Source organism: Candoia aspera, chromosome 5 (assembly GCF_035149785.1).
Source record: "Candoia aspera isolate rCanAsp1 chromosome 5, rCanAsp1.hap2, whole genome shotgun sequence".
NCBI classification, from domain to species: domain Eukaryota; kingdom Metazoa; phylum Chordata; class Lepidosauria; order Squamata; family Boidae; genus Candoia; species Candoia aspera.
In genome coordinates this window covers 95,900,262-95,914,869 of record NC_086157.1, presented here as the reverse complement: position 1 = coordinate 95,914,869, position 14,608 = coordinate 95,900,262, and the positions used below count along the sequence as shown (strand labels likewise).

The 14,608-nt window shown below is 37.6% G+C and overlaps 1 protein-coding gene across 1 annotated transcript in view; it reads right to left on the bottom strand.

The window, feature by feature from the left end:
- Positions 1-633: 633 nt before the first annotated feature.
- Positions 634-14,608, bottom strand: part of SACS (sacsin molecular chaperone) — a 49,085-nt gene continuing 35,110 nt past the window's right edge. The window contains exon 9 of the mRNA XM_063305764.1: positions 634-13,917. Within this exon, the coding sequence (XP_063161834.1) occupies positions 2,363-13,917 (11,555 nt within the window). The 3' untranslated portion in view covers positions 634-2,362. The remainder of the gene's footprint in view (positions 13,918-14,608) is intronic.

Here is a 14,608-nt window from a genome sequence, read left to right as displayed (position 1 = left end):
ACATCCAACATATGACTTCTCTTCTATACCAAGAGACATGGTAAGCTTCCCTTCAGCGAATGTGTTCAAACAAATTGTTAACCAACTGTAGGTTGTTTTAATCTGGAACCCTGCACTGAATAAGGCGTTGGATTTGATCACCTAATTGGCCCCTTGCATGTTCAGTAATTCTAATACAAAAGTTTCAATTCTCCAAAAGTGGTAAACATGGATGGGTATTTTTTTTTCCTGTATGCTATCCTAACTCTCTGGTCTATCCGTTCAGTCGTGTCCGACTCTCGGTCACGTTGTGGATCAATGCTCTCCATGCCCTTCTATCTCTTACAGCTTCCTTTAGTCCCATCAAAGTATCCTAACTCACCCACTCACAATTGCTTTTTGGAAGCTCAAATTGACTTCCAAACTTTCTCCTCCCTATTTCAAGCCCATGAATTACAGGTATGTGCTCATTCAGCAGCCCCCTTCCAGCACACTGAAAGGTAACATTTGAAGGTTGCTGTTTTCTTCCCACAAAAGCAAAACAACATATATAAGTAAAATACCTAATTAAAAGTGTTGGGGGGGGGCAGGTGGGTTCTCTCCTGAACATTACTGGCAAAACAAATCTGATTTAAAAAGCAACACATCAGCCTGCAGAGTTTTTGAGTTTTATTATTAAATTTATGTTATGGCACTTAGCAGCAGAAATAATCACATGGCTTTGCAATCAGAAGCCTTAAAAGATTTCAAAGCCTAGAATTTGCTGAGATACTTTTCATAGGGAACACCCTTTACATGTATTTGAAGAGCTATCTTTTTTTTCTATCTGTATTGCAATTATTTTTATTGTAATTTCGCTAATCATCTTCATTGTTCAAGTTACATTCTTTCAATGAAATGATAGTTTCAGTGTACTAAGCAGTGAAATTTGTGACCATTATATACAATACTAACTACCGCAGGTTTATTGGTACAAGTTTTCATGTTTTTTCTTACAAATATTTAATAATTTACATGGCATTATCAAAAGTATAACAATTTATAAAAGAAACAGTATGAACTAAAAAAAATCAAATTTCTTTATGTGCCACTGTGTGAGACAAAATAAAAAAGCGTAACATTGCAGCACCATTTAAAATGTATTTTAAAAAAAATACCCCACTGAATAACAAAATACTTTTATTTTTATATTATTTCTAATGGTGGCTAATAAAATAAATAAATAAAACAAAAAGCTAAATCAAGGCAAGTTCTCAAAAGATGGTTTGGTGTGCAGTTTCAAAAATTCCTACAGAAAGTAAGGTATTTTGCTATATAATACACATGCAATTCTCATTCAACCAAAGACGTGAATAAGTCATAAGCACCTAAAGTAAATTATAAGGAAAATATACTGTGTTGAGAAGTCACTAAACATTTAAACAACGTGCAGTCCACAGTAACCTTTCATGTAAAAATGCAGCAGAGGTATTACCATATTCCACTCGGAATAAAATGAATGTCCATAACAAATAAATGTATACAGACTGCTCCAGCAGAGATTTTCTCCATAGGTTTTTGAACTTCTTAAAAAAGAATAATATATTCAGTCTTCCATTAGTACACTGAAAATGACACCTCTTGGGGAGAAGTTGGATGAATGCATACAAGCAGATTTTACCAACCACAGTCCAAAGCTTTGGTTATATAAAGTGCACTTTAGCCCCGTTAATTGTACCACTCTACTGTGTACCTATTTTACAGCACAGTCTCCGACAAATCTTTAAATACATGTTCCACATACCTATGTGTTAATAGGCTCAGATTTTTACAAAGTCTCTATAATCTTAACTCTGCATGCCTGAGGACAGAACATGGCATTCATTGACAAAGTTCTTGTGGAAATGTTGCAAAGTAGCAGAGGATGGCGCAACTTTTAGCAGGTAAGTTTTTAACCATGACAAGCCATGGAAGGATTCAGGACCCTTTGCCTGCCCAACACTTCGCTGCTATAAAGCCAGCTTCTGCTGCTTTCTAGTAACGGGCAGATTCACATGCCCAGGTCTGCAAGAATACCTAGTTTTGCCCCAATCAACACAGAATATGTTTACTACATTTACTATCTGCTAAAACCTGTGTAGCTTCTGAAGTACAGTAACTACACAACTAAATCACATTTTATTCCATCATATTTAGTAACTCTTGCTAGCAAAAGTGAACTCAAATGTACTCTTCTCACAGCTACAGAAATTACCTTCTCCGGGGATAAACAAATGACTTTCACTCCTATTAAACAAAGCCATCTGATTTACTACATGACATACCTACAACAACACGCCACCAAAAAGTAGCTTTAAAAAAAACTGAAAAATATGGCATGAATCCACCATATCTTTAACATCTCTCATACCTTTTGTTGTATAAAGTTTTCAAGTTTTATAATAATACATGCTGTGCACTCCATTACTCTCATGGCAACTTCAGAAGTGAACCTGTCATTTGGAATCTGTGGGAAAGGAAGGAGGTCTGGATAGCGAGTTTTTAAGCTATCTACTCCATATGCTTCCAGTGTGTGGACATCATTTGTAAGACCTTCAAGCTGTGGGCTATATTCCTCAATTTTTTGTGCTAACGCAGTTGGTTTCACATCTTTATCTGACTTACCCCTTACTGCATAATCAGCAGCAATCAGAGCTAATTTAGTAGATAAGTAACATTTAAAGCAGACCCATTCATTGGCATTTTTATGAAGATCATTTCTGGCAGCTGAAAAATTTGCTCTAGCTTGCCTCAACCATCTACGTGCTTCAACAGGATTTCCAACAGACTTGAACGTAGGTGGCACAAAAAATCGCTGTGAATATGAAGGGCCTGTAGAAGATTGACATTTTTCTTTAGACTGCTGTCTTTCAGATTTATGGCTTGTGGCTTCTTGATTCCATGAGGTGTAAAACCTTTGAAATGAAAATTTGTCTGATTGAAATCGAGACGCTGAGGATGAAAATGTCCGTCTGGATGCCCTGTCTGCATTTTGATCAATAAATGCCTGTTTTTCTAGCCTGTTAATCTCATTTTGTAAATGCTTGAAAACCTCATTGGCTATATCAAGGTTTTCTGCATTTTTGTCTGGATGCCATTTAAGATAAAGCCGCCTTATAATCTTTTTCCTTTCAGATTCTGGAAGCCTCCAGGCTTGTTCTACCACTGATGTAACTTCCTTTAAAATTTCTGGCAGAGAACTTGCCTTACCCTTTTTGGGAGAATGATGTTTAGAAGATGACGATTTATGACTCTCCCTGCCAGGAAAAAGAGGAGGAACTGTCCTTGGTCCATGTGCTGGAAATTCAGTAGGACTTGTCGGAGTTGATGGTGCACTGTCCTTGCTCTGAGAACTTTCATCAGGTCTTGAAAATTTGTATAAATCAAGGGAACTTACAATTTTGTATTCACTATATCCAATGTCAATCTGATAAATTTTCCCCAAAAAACTGGAGTTTTCATCATCTTCTCTTTCTACCTCTTGCACTATTATAGCATATGTATATGTTGGATGATAAGATCCATAGATATCGCCCCCTTCAGCATCAACAAGATACCCAACATATTCACCTGGATAAAAAACGTTCATTGGATCCATGAGAAGAGTATAATGGATTTCGGATGGAATAGGAGTACCTGGCATTGGTAGTTCAAGTTTGGATGGTTCTGAAGAGTCATACTTTACACCTAAACTGTCAAGCTTTTCACTAATTCTGTAAATATCATTGCAGCCTAGCATTGCAATTAAATAGGAAGTATCAGAAATCAGATTATCAGTTGCAGATTTCAGGGTCATTGCCAAAGCTAGAAGGAAATTTATGTCTTTGCTATCTGAATGCTGTATGTAGAGTAGTATTACTGCATTTCCATACCGCTTTAAAAAGGCAAATGTTTCACTTCTACTATGAGGAATGGGAGCAAAACCTTTAACTCTCAAGGTTGTTTGCAACTTCTCAAAACAAGAAACTTTCAAGCCTTCTCTCAAGGTCTTGCAAAGTTTTATGGCTTTCTCTTCATTGGCTAAAAATGCGTTGTCATTTTCATGCTTCATAATTCTAACAAGTCCTGTAATGAACTGTTCAGAAGACAGCAGTAACTGAAGCCTGCCCTGAAGTGAACAGAGTGCTCCAAACTGACAAGTTTTAGGTGACTCCTCATCCAACTGCTCTTCGAGAATACTACTGAGGAGACGAGGTCTCAGCTTCTGAGGAAACAGCATTATCAGCTTAGTGTGAAAACCATGGTCTTTCCCTAAGTAACACTGACTAAGATCAACCAACATTTGGACACCAATGTTACCTTGTATTCTACTTTTATAATGTGGGGCATCATCAAAAACTAAGATGCTTGATTTTACCAATCTACCATTCTGACTTGGAAGATAAAGAGCCAGTTCTCGCACATTCTCAAGGTCATTTCTAACTTTAACAGAATCATTCTGAAGGCTCTTAAAAAGGCCAGAAACAACCCGCTTGACTGTACGCATTTCATTAGGATCAAGCTGTTTTCCCTCAGAGTTCTTGAATATGCGACTCAGAACCTCCACATACTGCTTTGTTGAAATAACATCTTCAGTGCCTAGGTGTTTAAAAAGCTGGTGGAAGGTACCAAGTTCTAATGGAAGCTTGTACAAATAAGGTTTGAAGTCAGATTCATATTCAAGATTTATTACCACTTCCTCAGGTTTTAATAGCTTCCAGCCTTCTTCAACCATCACAAAACCAACTCCTCGAAGCTGAAACCGGAATTCTTTTTTCTCTGTACTAAGAAATTCATAGATGCTCCTTAGAACCTTAGCCCTCGTTTTTATCATATCTTCATCCAAAGTTGTTATATTGCATATATTTCTGCAGTTATTTATAACTTTGTCCAAAGGAGGATCCAAGTTAACATTAAGCATTGTTAAAACCTGCTCAAGTTGTTCTTGTGGACCAAGACTGCTTCCTTCTTGTTCTCTGATACTTAAAGGTGTTGCTTTTTCTGGAAGTATAGGGCATGAAGTCCACAGAAGTTGCAAAACATCTGTTTGTTTGAATTTAGGGTTTACTTGGGCTCCACTAAATCTTATAAGAGGAAGTGTGCCATTAACTTCTTGATACTGTGGATGAAATCTAACAATTTCAGCAGGAGCACGTTCTGGACACAAGAATGCAATTAAAGATAATTCTTTAAGAAAGTTTCCAGATAATAAATCAGTTCTTTCTTGAAATATATGCTGGAGGAGGACATCCACTGTATTCTGCAGAGTATCCTTGGTCCAATTCTCAGTATTCGCTCTCATACTGATCTCTTTAGCAAACTGCAATAACTGCTGTTGGGAAATGACATACTTTAGTCCCATATTTCGGAGAAATGCCACCCATGATGACAGAAAAGCAGCACGGTTTTTTGGCTTTGTAAGCTGTTCCAATTTTTTAAAGAAATCTTGAGGTATGAACAGTTTTTCAGGAAGCATAACTTCGAAGACTTTTACAGTCCTGTCATAAAAATGTTTTGCAGGTTTTAGTCTATTACACGCATCATGAATGATCAAAAAGCTCTCTAACTTCTCAAACAGCTGCTCCTTTATTTCTGATGATTCTTCAATGCTAGAAAGTCTATTCTTTAAGTGAATCAGATGTTCTAGTTTTGCATCGTAAGACAGACTTTCAATCTTTGGTAAAAGGTGCTTTAAATAAACTTCAAGATCATCAACTGGAACACAGTCTAGCACAGTGTACAAATCTTGTAAATGGATTTTCTCTTCAAGAAAAGCAACTGAAGTTGTCTGTGTCCATCTATCCACTTCAATGGAGGGAATACTTCTTGTGAGTACATAGCATGCCCCACATTTTGATATGCTAATGTATCGTCCACTGATAGATTTGTAGCATGGAAGGGACTTCAAAATTTTTATGTCATCTTGAGAAGTCAAATGATTTAGGTTGCAACTGAAATACATCAAGAGGGCCTCAAAGTCATTTTCAGCTAACTTTTCTGTCTTAAATGTTGAAGTTTGAATCATATAATGTATAGCTCTTAAAATGCTTGAAGGATTCTCTGTATTTGCTGTATGTCCTGACAGCAGGGGCACTAGAGGATTATCCTTGGAGCAAATTTTGTTCAAGGCCAGTTGAATACAACCAGTTTTCATTAAAGCATGAAACACTTTATCCGTTTGGGAATTTGGGAAGAGAGCTATGTGCATAAGGCTGAGAGGAAGCAACATATCGCAATCTGGTACAACAAGCTGATTAGAGGAGACAGTAAACTTTGTGCCTGGAAGCAATGTCCAATCCTTCAGAATCTCAATAACATTGTCAAATGTTGTTTTTGCATCTTCCTGGTCATCTTTGTCATTTACAGATTCACCAATAAAATGCCATGTATTCTTAAGCCAGGATTCGGTTGCAAAGTTCTCCTTCCATCTCATACACCCTCTTGCTTTGTATTCTCTTGGCAACGCAGACGACAATAAATCAGCAAAACTGGAGATATCAAATATTTTTGCTACATTGTAATTAAGTAAGATATTGCTGTACCGCAAGTAAAGTGTGTTCATAAACAAATCTTTACGAGACGGAATTAATTCATGGTAAGTTGTTAAGAATTTTGGGCGCTTTGAATCAAATACTTGCAGCACGCTATCAAGTGTAATGAGCAGAGGCAATCCTTCAATCTGGATTTCATTTTCTTCTGTGTCTTTAAAACAATAATCAACAAGAAGCTTTAGACTGTGGAAAAGTTTTAAATTTGTCTGTTGAAGACGACAGGGCAACTTTCCAATGTGGCAATTAGAATCTGGGGAGGAAAATGTCATCAAGAATGATCGAACATCAGCAGGAGTTACATAGCTCACAGGAATGTCAGCATCCACAAGACAGTGATAAAGATTCGCAGTTTCATCACAGCTGTAAATCAAGTTAAAGCCAATTTCTAAGAGAAGATGTTTGAGTCTATACACATTTTCTGCTACAGTTTTACGAGTTGTGATATTGTATTCTACATTTTTGAGGTGCTGCAGTTCATCTTGTAACAGATTGTCAAAGAATGGCTTAGCTTTATTTGAGGTAGATGTATTAACCCAAGTAATGATAATTGCAGAATGCAAATCAGAACCATCAACATTTGGAGTTCGCACAACAGGCAGGAGACGTTTTGACTCTTCATGCATACAGCTATAAACTGCTTTCACTAAGCAATACCAGTCAGGTTGCAAGTCAAGTCTATTAACTGGGAAGAACGATAGAAATTTTTTCAAAGTATCTTTCATAGCGTGCATAGATGTGTTTTGTAAAACTGACACTGTTGGATCAGTTCCCTGAAAGTAACGCTTTTTCAGCTGAATTAGAAGTTCAACGTAGGCTGGTGCTATCAGTGCTGTCATTAAGCTATTATTCCAGTCACTTCGGACACCAACTCCATTGTCATCACGCCACAGGTTTCGCCTGGCAGAATCCAGCGCAAAGTGTCCATTCACATGAAAAGGTAGCCCGGTTTCTAAAGACAAAGGTAAGAAACAAAATGCCCGATGCGGTTTTTTGTAGTTGTGAGTGATACATGCTGCAACTCCTCCTCGAGGGAAAAGTGTAATATCCTCATTCTTATGTGCCGATACAACACTCTTTGAAACCTTGTCAATGGCTGAGAAACCTGACCTATTGCAGATCAACCAAGTTGTAAGATTGCCTTCGGAGTCTTCCGTATCCATAGTGTACGTGATCTGCTGCACAGGTATCTCACTAAGCTGCTTCTTCTTTGTTACACTGTCAATTACAGAAGCATGGAACTGCTTTCGTTTCAATCTATCTCCATCAGTTACTTTGCCAGTTACAGAATATAACACGTTAAGCGCTCCTGTTGTTTTCTCTATCTCACAAATAGAAATCTTCTCCATGTGGTTCAAAAACATCAAGAGTTCCGCACCATCTGTACGCAGCTTATCTAGAAGATTCTGTACCATCCTGTCAGAGCATGGCACCGAGGAAATTTCAGAAACTTTTGCCATGTCTCCATTTCTAAGTGGAAACCTAAACATTGTGCAGTTGTCTAGTTTAAAGTGGTCTCCTAAATAAAGATCCAACACATCAGAGAACTGGGTTCTGAAATCGGCATCCAAGTCCCGAAACATGCGTCCAGGACTAATTGATGTTGCTCCTGGAGCATATCTAGCATGAGGATCAAAGATACAAAGTATATCATTTCCAGAAATGAAAGAAGGACAATCCGTTATATGATACACAGAATTGAACCCTATTCCATACTGACCAGTTTTACATGGATTGCCTTCTTTAGTGCCTTTACCAAGATTCTGAATTCCTCGAATGTCATCTTCCGTAAATGGCTGATTGTTAAAGACACATAACGCTGGTCCCTGAAGCGGTGACCATTTTTCATCAAATATTCTATCAACTGGGTGCTGCCGAGGATCAAACACAAAGCAGACTTCTGTAGCTTTTGCATCATCGGCATTCTGAAGGAGCTCTTTTAGCATTTCTTTCTCTGATGGATATGCATTAAGAATACTCTTAATTCTACTGGTCAATTTTTCTTTCTGGCCAAACTCAGTTCCAGGAGCAGTGAAGCAGATATTTGATGCATACCGTTCTAAGGCTTTGTGCCGTTTAGGTATTGTCCCAAGCTTTACTGCTACTTCTCTAGGGATGTCCGCATGGCAGTATTTTACAGTTGTATCTTTCACTTTTATCCAAGGACAGTCATTGTAACACAAAGAATTAGCTGGTAGAAGAGCAAGGTGAGCGTCTGGTAACAAAATTTCTCCATACTTTTTTTCACAAAATTCCTGCTTCTTCTCTCTAATAAGACTCCATATTCCTTCACTGATGATTCTCCTACAAAGTTGGAAATTTGCTTCTGCGAGTGGCTTATCTCCTCTTTCCTGATCAATTACTTCAAGAACTAGAGCAAAATCTTCCACCATAAAAGCATGACGCACTCCTACACTTTCAAATAGCTCACGAAAATTATTTCTGTATTTATTAGGCAGTTGATGAAGATGTGGTGCTGCCTCAAAATTAAGATGAAAAGATACCTTTGTGTGGTCAACATAACCATTTTCAACTAGAATGAAACTGTAATTTTTCAATTCCTCAATTATGGTTGTTTTTGTTCCTCCATTCTGTAGTAGTGCTTCATGGAGATACTTATAGCAAGCATTGGTGATATTTTCCTGGTATAAAGTAATTCCATCAAAACACTTTGCAACTTCTTTTAATTGCTTTATAACCATAGAGACAGTTGGTTTCTTAAGCAATCCTAAAAATTCTTTGACAGCCAAGGAAATAGTCCCACATCCTTTAAAGGAATGGGAATTTTCATTGAGAATGGGTTTTAGTATACAAACTATATCTTGGTAATCAACTGTGAAAAGGTCCATTGCAGAAAACATTGTTTCAGGTTCAAAAACTGAGCCCTTCCATTGTAAGGAGAAGCCTACGGGTTTTGTGAGAAATGGGAGAAATGGTATTGTTTGAAATTTGACAGCAAAATCTTTAGCTCTTGGATCTCTGCTTTTAAGTTTTTCATCTATGAGACTTAACAGTATAGTGCTTCTGAGGCAAGCTGAAGCATGATCAGTCCTGTTGATTTCTGCAACAGAATCTGCACGTTCTATCAAGTCTTCCCACAAAATATCATCTTTAGCCATGCCTAACTGAACTAATTTGACCAGAATTACTGGATTAAGGTAATCTTGGGTAGTTCCATGGGGAAACCGTCCATCTTCTTTATCATAAAGCTTTGCAACTCGACCTTCAGGATGGATCAGTCTGGAAGGTTCCACCAGAGGATGTTCAATCAAAGAACAAGGAATGCACGGAGTAATACTAAGTATTTCCGAGAACTCGCCAACTTTTTCATTTAATACATAGTGCATTAAAGGATCACGAAGTTCTGCGTCAATTTCTTGAATATTTGGAAAAAATACCTCAGAAAAAAATTGTTTCTCTGAAAAAGTATTCTCTAGTAATACTTGTTTGCATCCTGCTTCTTCAAAGCCTGTTTTGACCCAAGAAGGAAGATCCACAGCACAAAGATTCTTTGAACCTGTTTTTTTAAGGTATTTAAGAAAAATCTTAAAAGCTGCAGTTCCTATGTCTGGACGTTTTAACAATGAATCATCCAAGAACCTGACATTCTTCATTGACACCCAAGATGAGCCATCGGAGAACACTCGGATTCCTTCTTTGCCTTTTGTGTGAGCTATTTCTTCATAAAATCCCTGACATATAACTGAAAAATCATCATGCACTGAATCAGGATCAGGCCACACTGCAAAGCAGTTGTAATCTTCCAGCTCACCAGATTCAACCATGTTGCGTAAAACTACCACAGCTTCCAAATAGGCCTTTACTATAACATGTCTCATAAACACCGTGTTCCACCTTCCTTTTGTGTCAGTTTTCCATATTTCTTTTCGATTTGATGTAACAGCAAAGGAACCATTGATATGAACAGGTAGACCTGTTTTAATTCGAAGAGGTAAATAGCAAAATACTTCTCCTAAGTTGCAGAAATTGGATTTCACTATCCATTTTCGATCCTGTCTTTCAGACAACATAACTCCTACTGAACCACATGGGACAAGTCCCAGCCTTCTCCCACTTTCATGTAATGAGAACTTTAAGGCCTCTCCAGTATCCATGCAAGCACACAGAAGCCATGTGGTAGAATCTACTGTTTTTTGTGGCAGTTCCTCAGGGGGCCTTTTGGTTTGTCCAACTTTAGCCATTTCAAAGAATGAAACTGTGTCATCTTCCGGCCCTCTAAAAACTGGGGAATGCAAGTCAGCAATGCGTCTAAATACATGATGAAATTCTTCCACGGTTATTTGTAATATGCATGAAGACTTTGGTGACTCAGTGGGAAGTTTTTTTGTGCTGCTACTGCATGTTTTCATGAGTTTCGCAGCTTCTTTTAGAACGCTTGTAAAAGGAGTAGTAATTGCTTTGGATGGACATAGATTTTTTTTAATAGTCACAGTGTCTTGAGCTGCCTCAGGATTGGCTTCCTCAGTTTTCAAATATTTCAAAACCATTGAGTTTACACACTGAGTGAAAATGATCAGCCTATGCCCACAAATGCTGAACTCGTCCACAAGAGAATAGATGTCTGCAGTGTTGTAGCAGGTACTACTGACCTCACTCACTTTAGCTTCCTGCTGAGTTCTAAAAGACAGTCTGAAAAGGGTCCCTTTGTAACTGTAAGGTGCCTCCACAGTCAAAGGTAGCTGACAACCAAATACACCCATGAAAGGCTTAAACTGATTAGGAAACTTTCTAAGTCTCTTCTGCTGTTTACTCCAATTTATCTTGATCCCAGGATTAGATTTATCTCGTATATGTTTACTGAGATGATTGATGTTTGGATCAAACATGATCATAAATTCTCTGCTCATAATGATGGGAATGTCAGTGATATGATAAACGGAATTAAATCCCAAGCCAAATTTTCCAACTTTGTCAACCTCTGCTCTTTTCAGGGACTCGCCTAATCGGGTTATATTTAGAAAGTCTGAGTCTGAAAATTCAGAATTGTTGAAAGACCAGAGAGCTGGTCCGTGACAAGTTGCCATTCCTGGATCCAAAAGATTTTCTCTTATGTCATTATTTCTCCTCACGTCAATCAAAAAATTGCACTCTGTTGCATCAGCATCATCTGCATTCTGAAGCAGCTCTTTGAAGATATCAGACACAGAAGGGTATTCCTCCAAAATGTTTTTAATTCTTACTGTGAGGGGTTCTCTTTGACCTGATTGTTCAAACCCCATATTTTCTGGATTAATCAACCTAGTACTGAGACATGGCACATTCAACCATTCTGCAGTTTTCATGGGAATATCTTCATGAACTAAAATTATTGGCTCCACAGCATCTTCAAGCAAATCGTTTAGATCATCTACTTTGATATCACAGTAGCAGCATTCATGGATTGGCTTCATTGTGAGTTTATAAGGTTTTTTGCTGCAATGTATTGGAACAGGTGTATTTAAACTGGCTGGAATCTGACTACTGTATAGCCATCTTATAATATTCAACATAATATGAAGATTTTGCTTGCTCTTTTCTTCAGTAAGAGACTGTTCACTTTTGAGGTATATTTTTTGAATTACCATGGAAACATGGTCTGGGGTTAGCTCTTCAATTGACCCACAACAGATGAACAACTGATGGAACTTAGCCATGGTTTTTGGCACACTATGAAGATACGGCTGGAGATCAAGATCATGTGGTGATTTTATTACTGCTTGAGATAGTAAACAAAATGTTTTACCAGTCCAGACCCAGGGAAATTTCAAGGCCTTAAAAGCTTCTTTTCCTTCACTTAAATGATCATGCATAAAACCATAAATCTCAAGTAAGATTTGCTGAAACTGATAGTAATCTTCATCACTAAATTTCTTGGAACTGTGCCAGTCTACTACTACTTTAAAGTGTTTTAACACTGATTTGATGTTAGGTTTGATGGTGATCCCTAGTGCTTTTTCAACACTAGGCTGGACACTTTCTACAAGGGGAACAGAAGAACCTATTAAAGTTGCTTGAGATATATCACACATTTCTGGTGGTGAACACAGATAGCAATGATCACCTTTCCAAATTAATGAACTTGGGTAATTTGGAGGCCTTTGTTTGGAAGCTGGAATCCATTTAATTTTTTTCAATGTGGCTTTTGTTTCAGCTGAATGCAGTAGTGAACGTCTGTTCAAAATCATTAACAAAGTTCGGGCTTTTTGTGTCAGCGCATCCTGACTTGTAGCAGCAGAGTCCTTCAAGTTCTCAATTTTATGGGCTACACGTAAAATGTCCTTCTCTTCTAAACTGTTCTCACATTTTAGGCCTATTAATCTCAGAGCATGTAGAATATCTGGAGACATTTTAAAAATTGTGGGAGGAAAACAGAGTTCTTCTTCCCCATAGAAAAGGTCTTGTAATACTTCCACCTCAGGATCAAAAAGTTCACTGGCAGACACCATTTTTTCCTCTGAAATTTTAATAAATTTTAATGGTTTCAACCAATCCAGCACCTCTGCATTTTCGTTTTTGAGGAAAGTCAAATTTTCTAGAATCCATAGCATAATTTTTATTGCTTCATCCGTAGAATAAAAGCTGTTCTGTATATCTTTTAAGACGAGTTCTATGCAGTCAGTGGTCTTCAACTGTTCTGCTTTCAGTATGTTTACTAAACGAATGGTGGCTTCATCACTGCTGTCAACCAGTGAAACAGAGAATTTTATATCTGGTGGAAGTTTGGCATTGTGATGCAGTACCTTACAAACTTTCAGTGCACTAAAAGCATTGTCTTCATCAAGTGGTTGTTCAATTCTCCTAAATATTATTAGTTCATTAATTACTCTCTTTTCCTTTTCAGTAACATCAGTTAAACTAGCAAGGAAGCTTCTAAGTGCATTTTTGTGTGACGTAGGCAATGAGGTAACCTGACTTACCAATTTCTGTAAGGGAAGTTTTTCTGATATCTGTAAAACTATATGTGGAGATGGGGCATGTATATATTTCTTTAAAAGTGGATGTTGTACAGAGGGGTCAAGTTTCTTAAGAATGATCCCACCAAGTTGCTCAATTATCTCAGGTAAAAATTCTGGAAGCTGCATTTCAGATCCATCATCTAGAATAATTGGTGATGGAGACCTTAATCTTATAAGATCCACAGCAACATCTTCTTCATCTGGTAACATCTTCGGAATAAGCGGCAGGTCATCAAACAGAGACAAGTCTTCAGAGAAATGTATATACAAATTCTTCCATACCATTTTGAGCCATGAAACAGGTGGGTGATTCTTATCAGAAGTGGGAAACCACTGCACTACAATCTCTGAACTGGGCCATAAAGTATTCATGACTTCTTTGATGAGTCGTGCAAATCGTTCAGGGTTTAGAAGCTGCAACTGAGTGCACTGTCTTCCTGAAATGAAACAAACAAAAAAAGCTAGTAATACTGAAAACTAATTTAGAAGTCTTTTATAAATGTAAATCAAAACGAAAACAAAGCACTTCTTTCTTTTAGGTGCTTTTTTGTCCACAAAAATGGCAAAAAAGTGACAAAAACAGCATTCAGGCAGCCTTTCAATTCTATACAAGGCAGAAGTATACTATCTGATTTTATCCCACATGCTAGAAACCCACAGAGAGATCAGTAGTTATTGCAATCCACAAAATGGCATGTCATAATATGCTTGGCTCTAACAGAAAACTCATGCCCCTTTCTCATCAAACAGGTCATTTGCCCTTCAGTCACATACCTTTTCATAGCATGAAAAATGGCATATCTACACCCTTGATGCCATCGCAATTCACTCTATTTTGTTCAAGTTGACAGACAATAGAAGGCGTAAGATACCTTTACCACTGTTTCACTTCCCAAGTATACAGAATATATTTCAATTGTTCTGTATCTGATCTGCCTATTTTGTGCTTACAATTAATTTGGGAAGTTTAGCAGAGTGCAGATTTTAAATAATGGAATCCTATTAATGTTTACTTAGATATGCATCTCAATAATATATCCTAATTAGGTTTCATGTCTGGAAGGACCTCTTCCATTCACAGCAGAAGTTGAGATCCAGGAAAGAATGGAGTCTCTCTGCTAAACAATT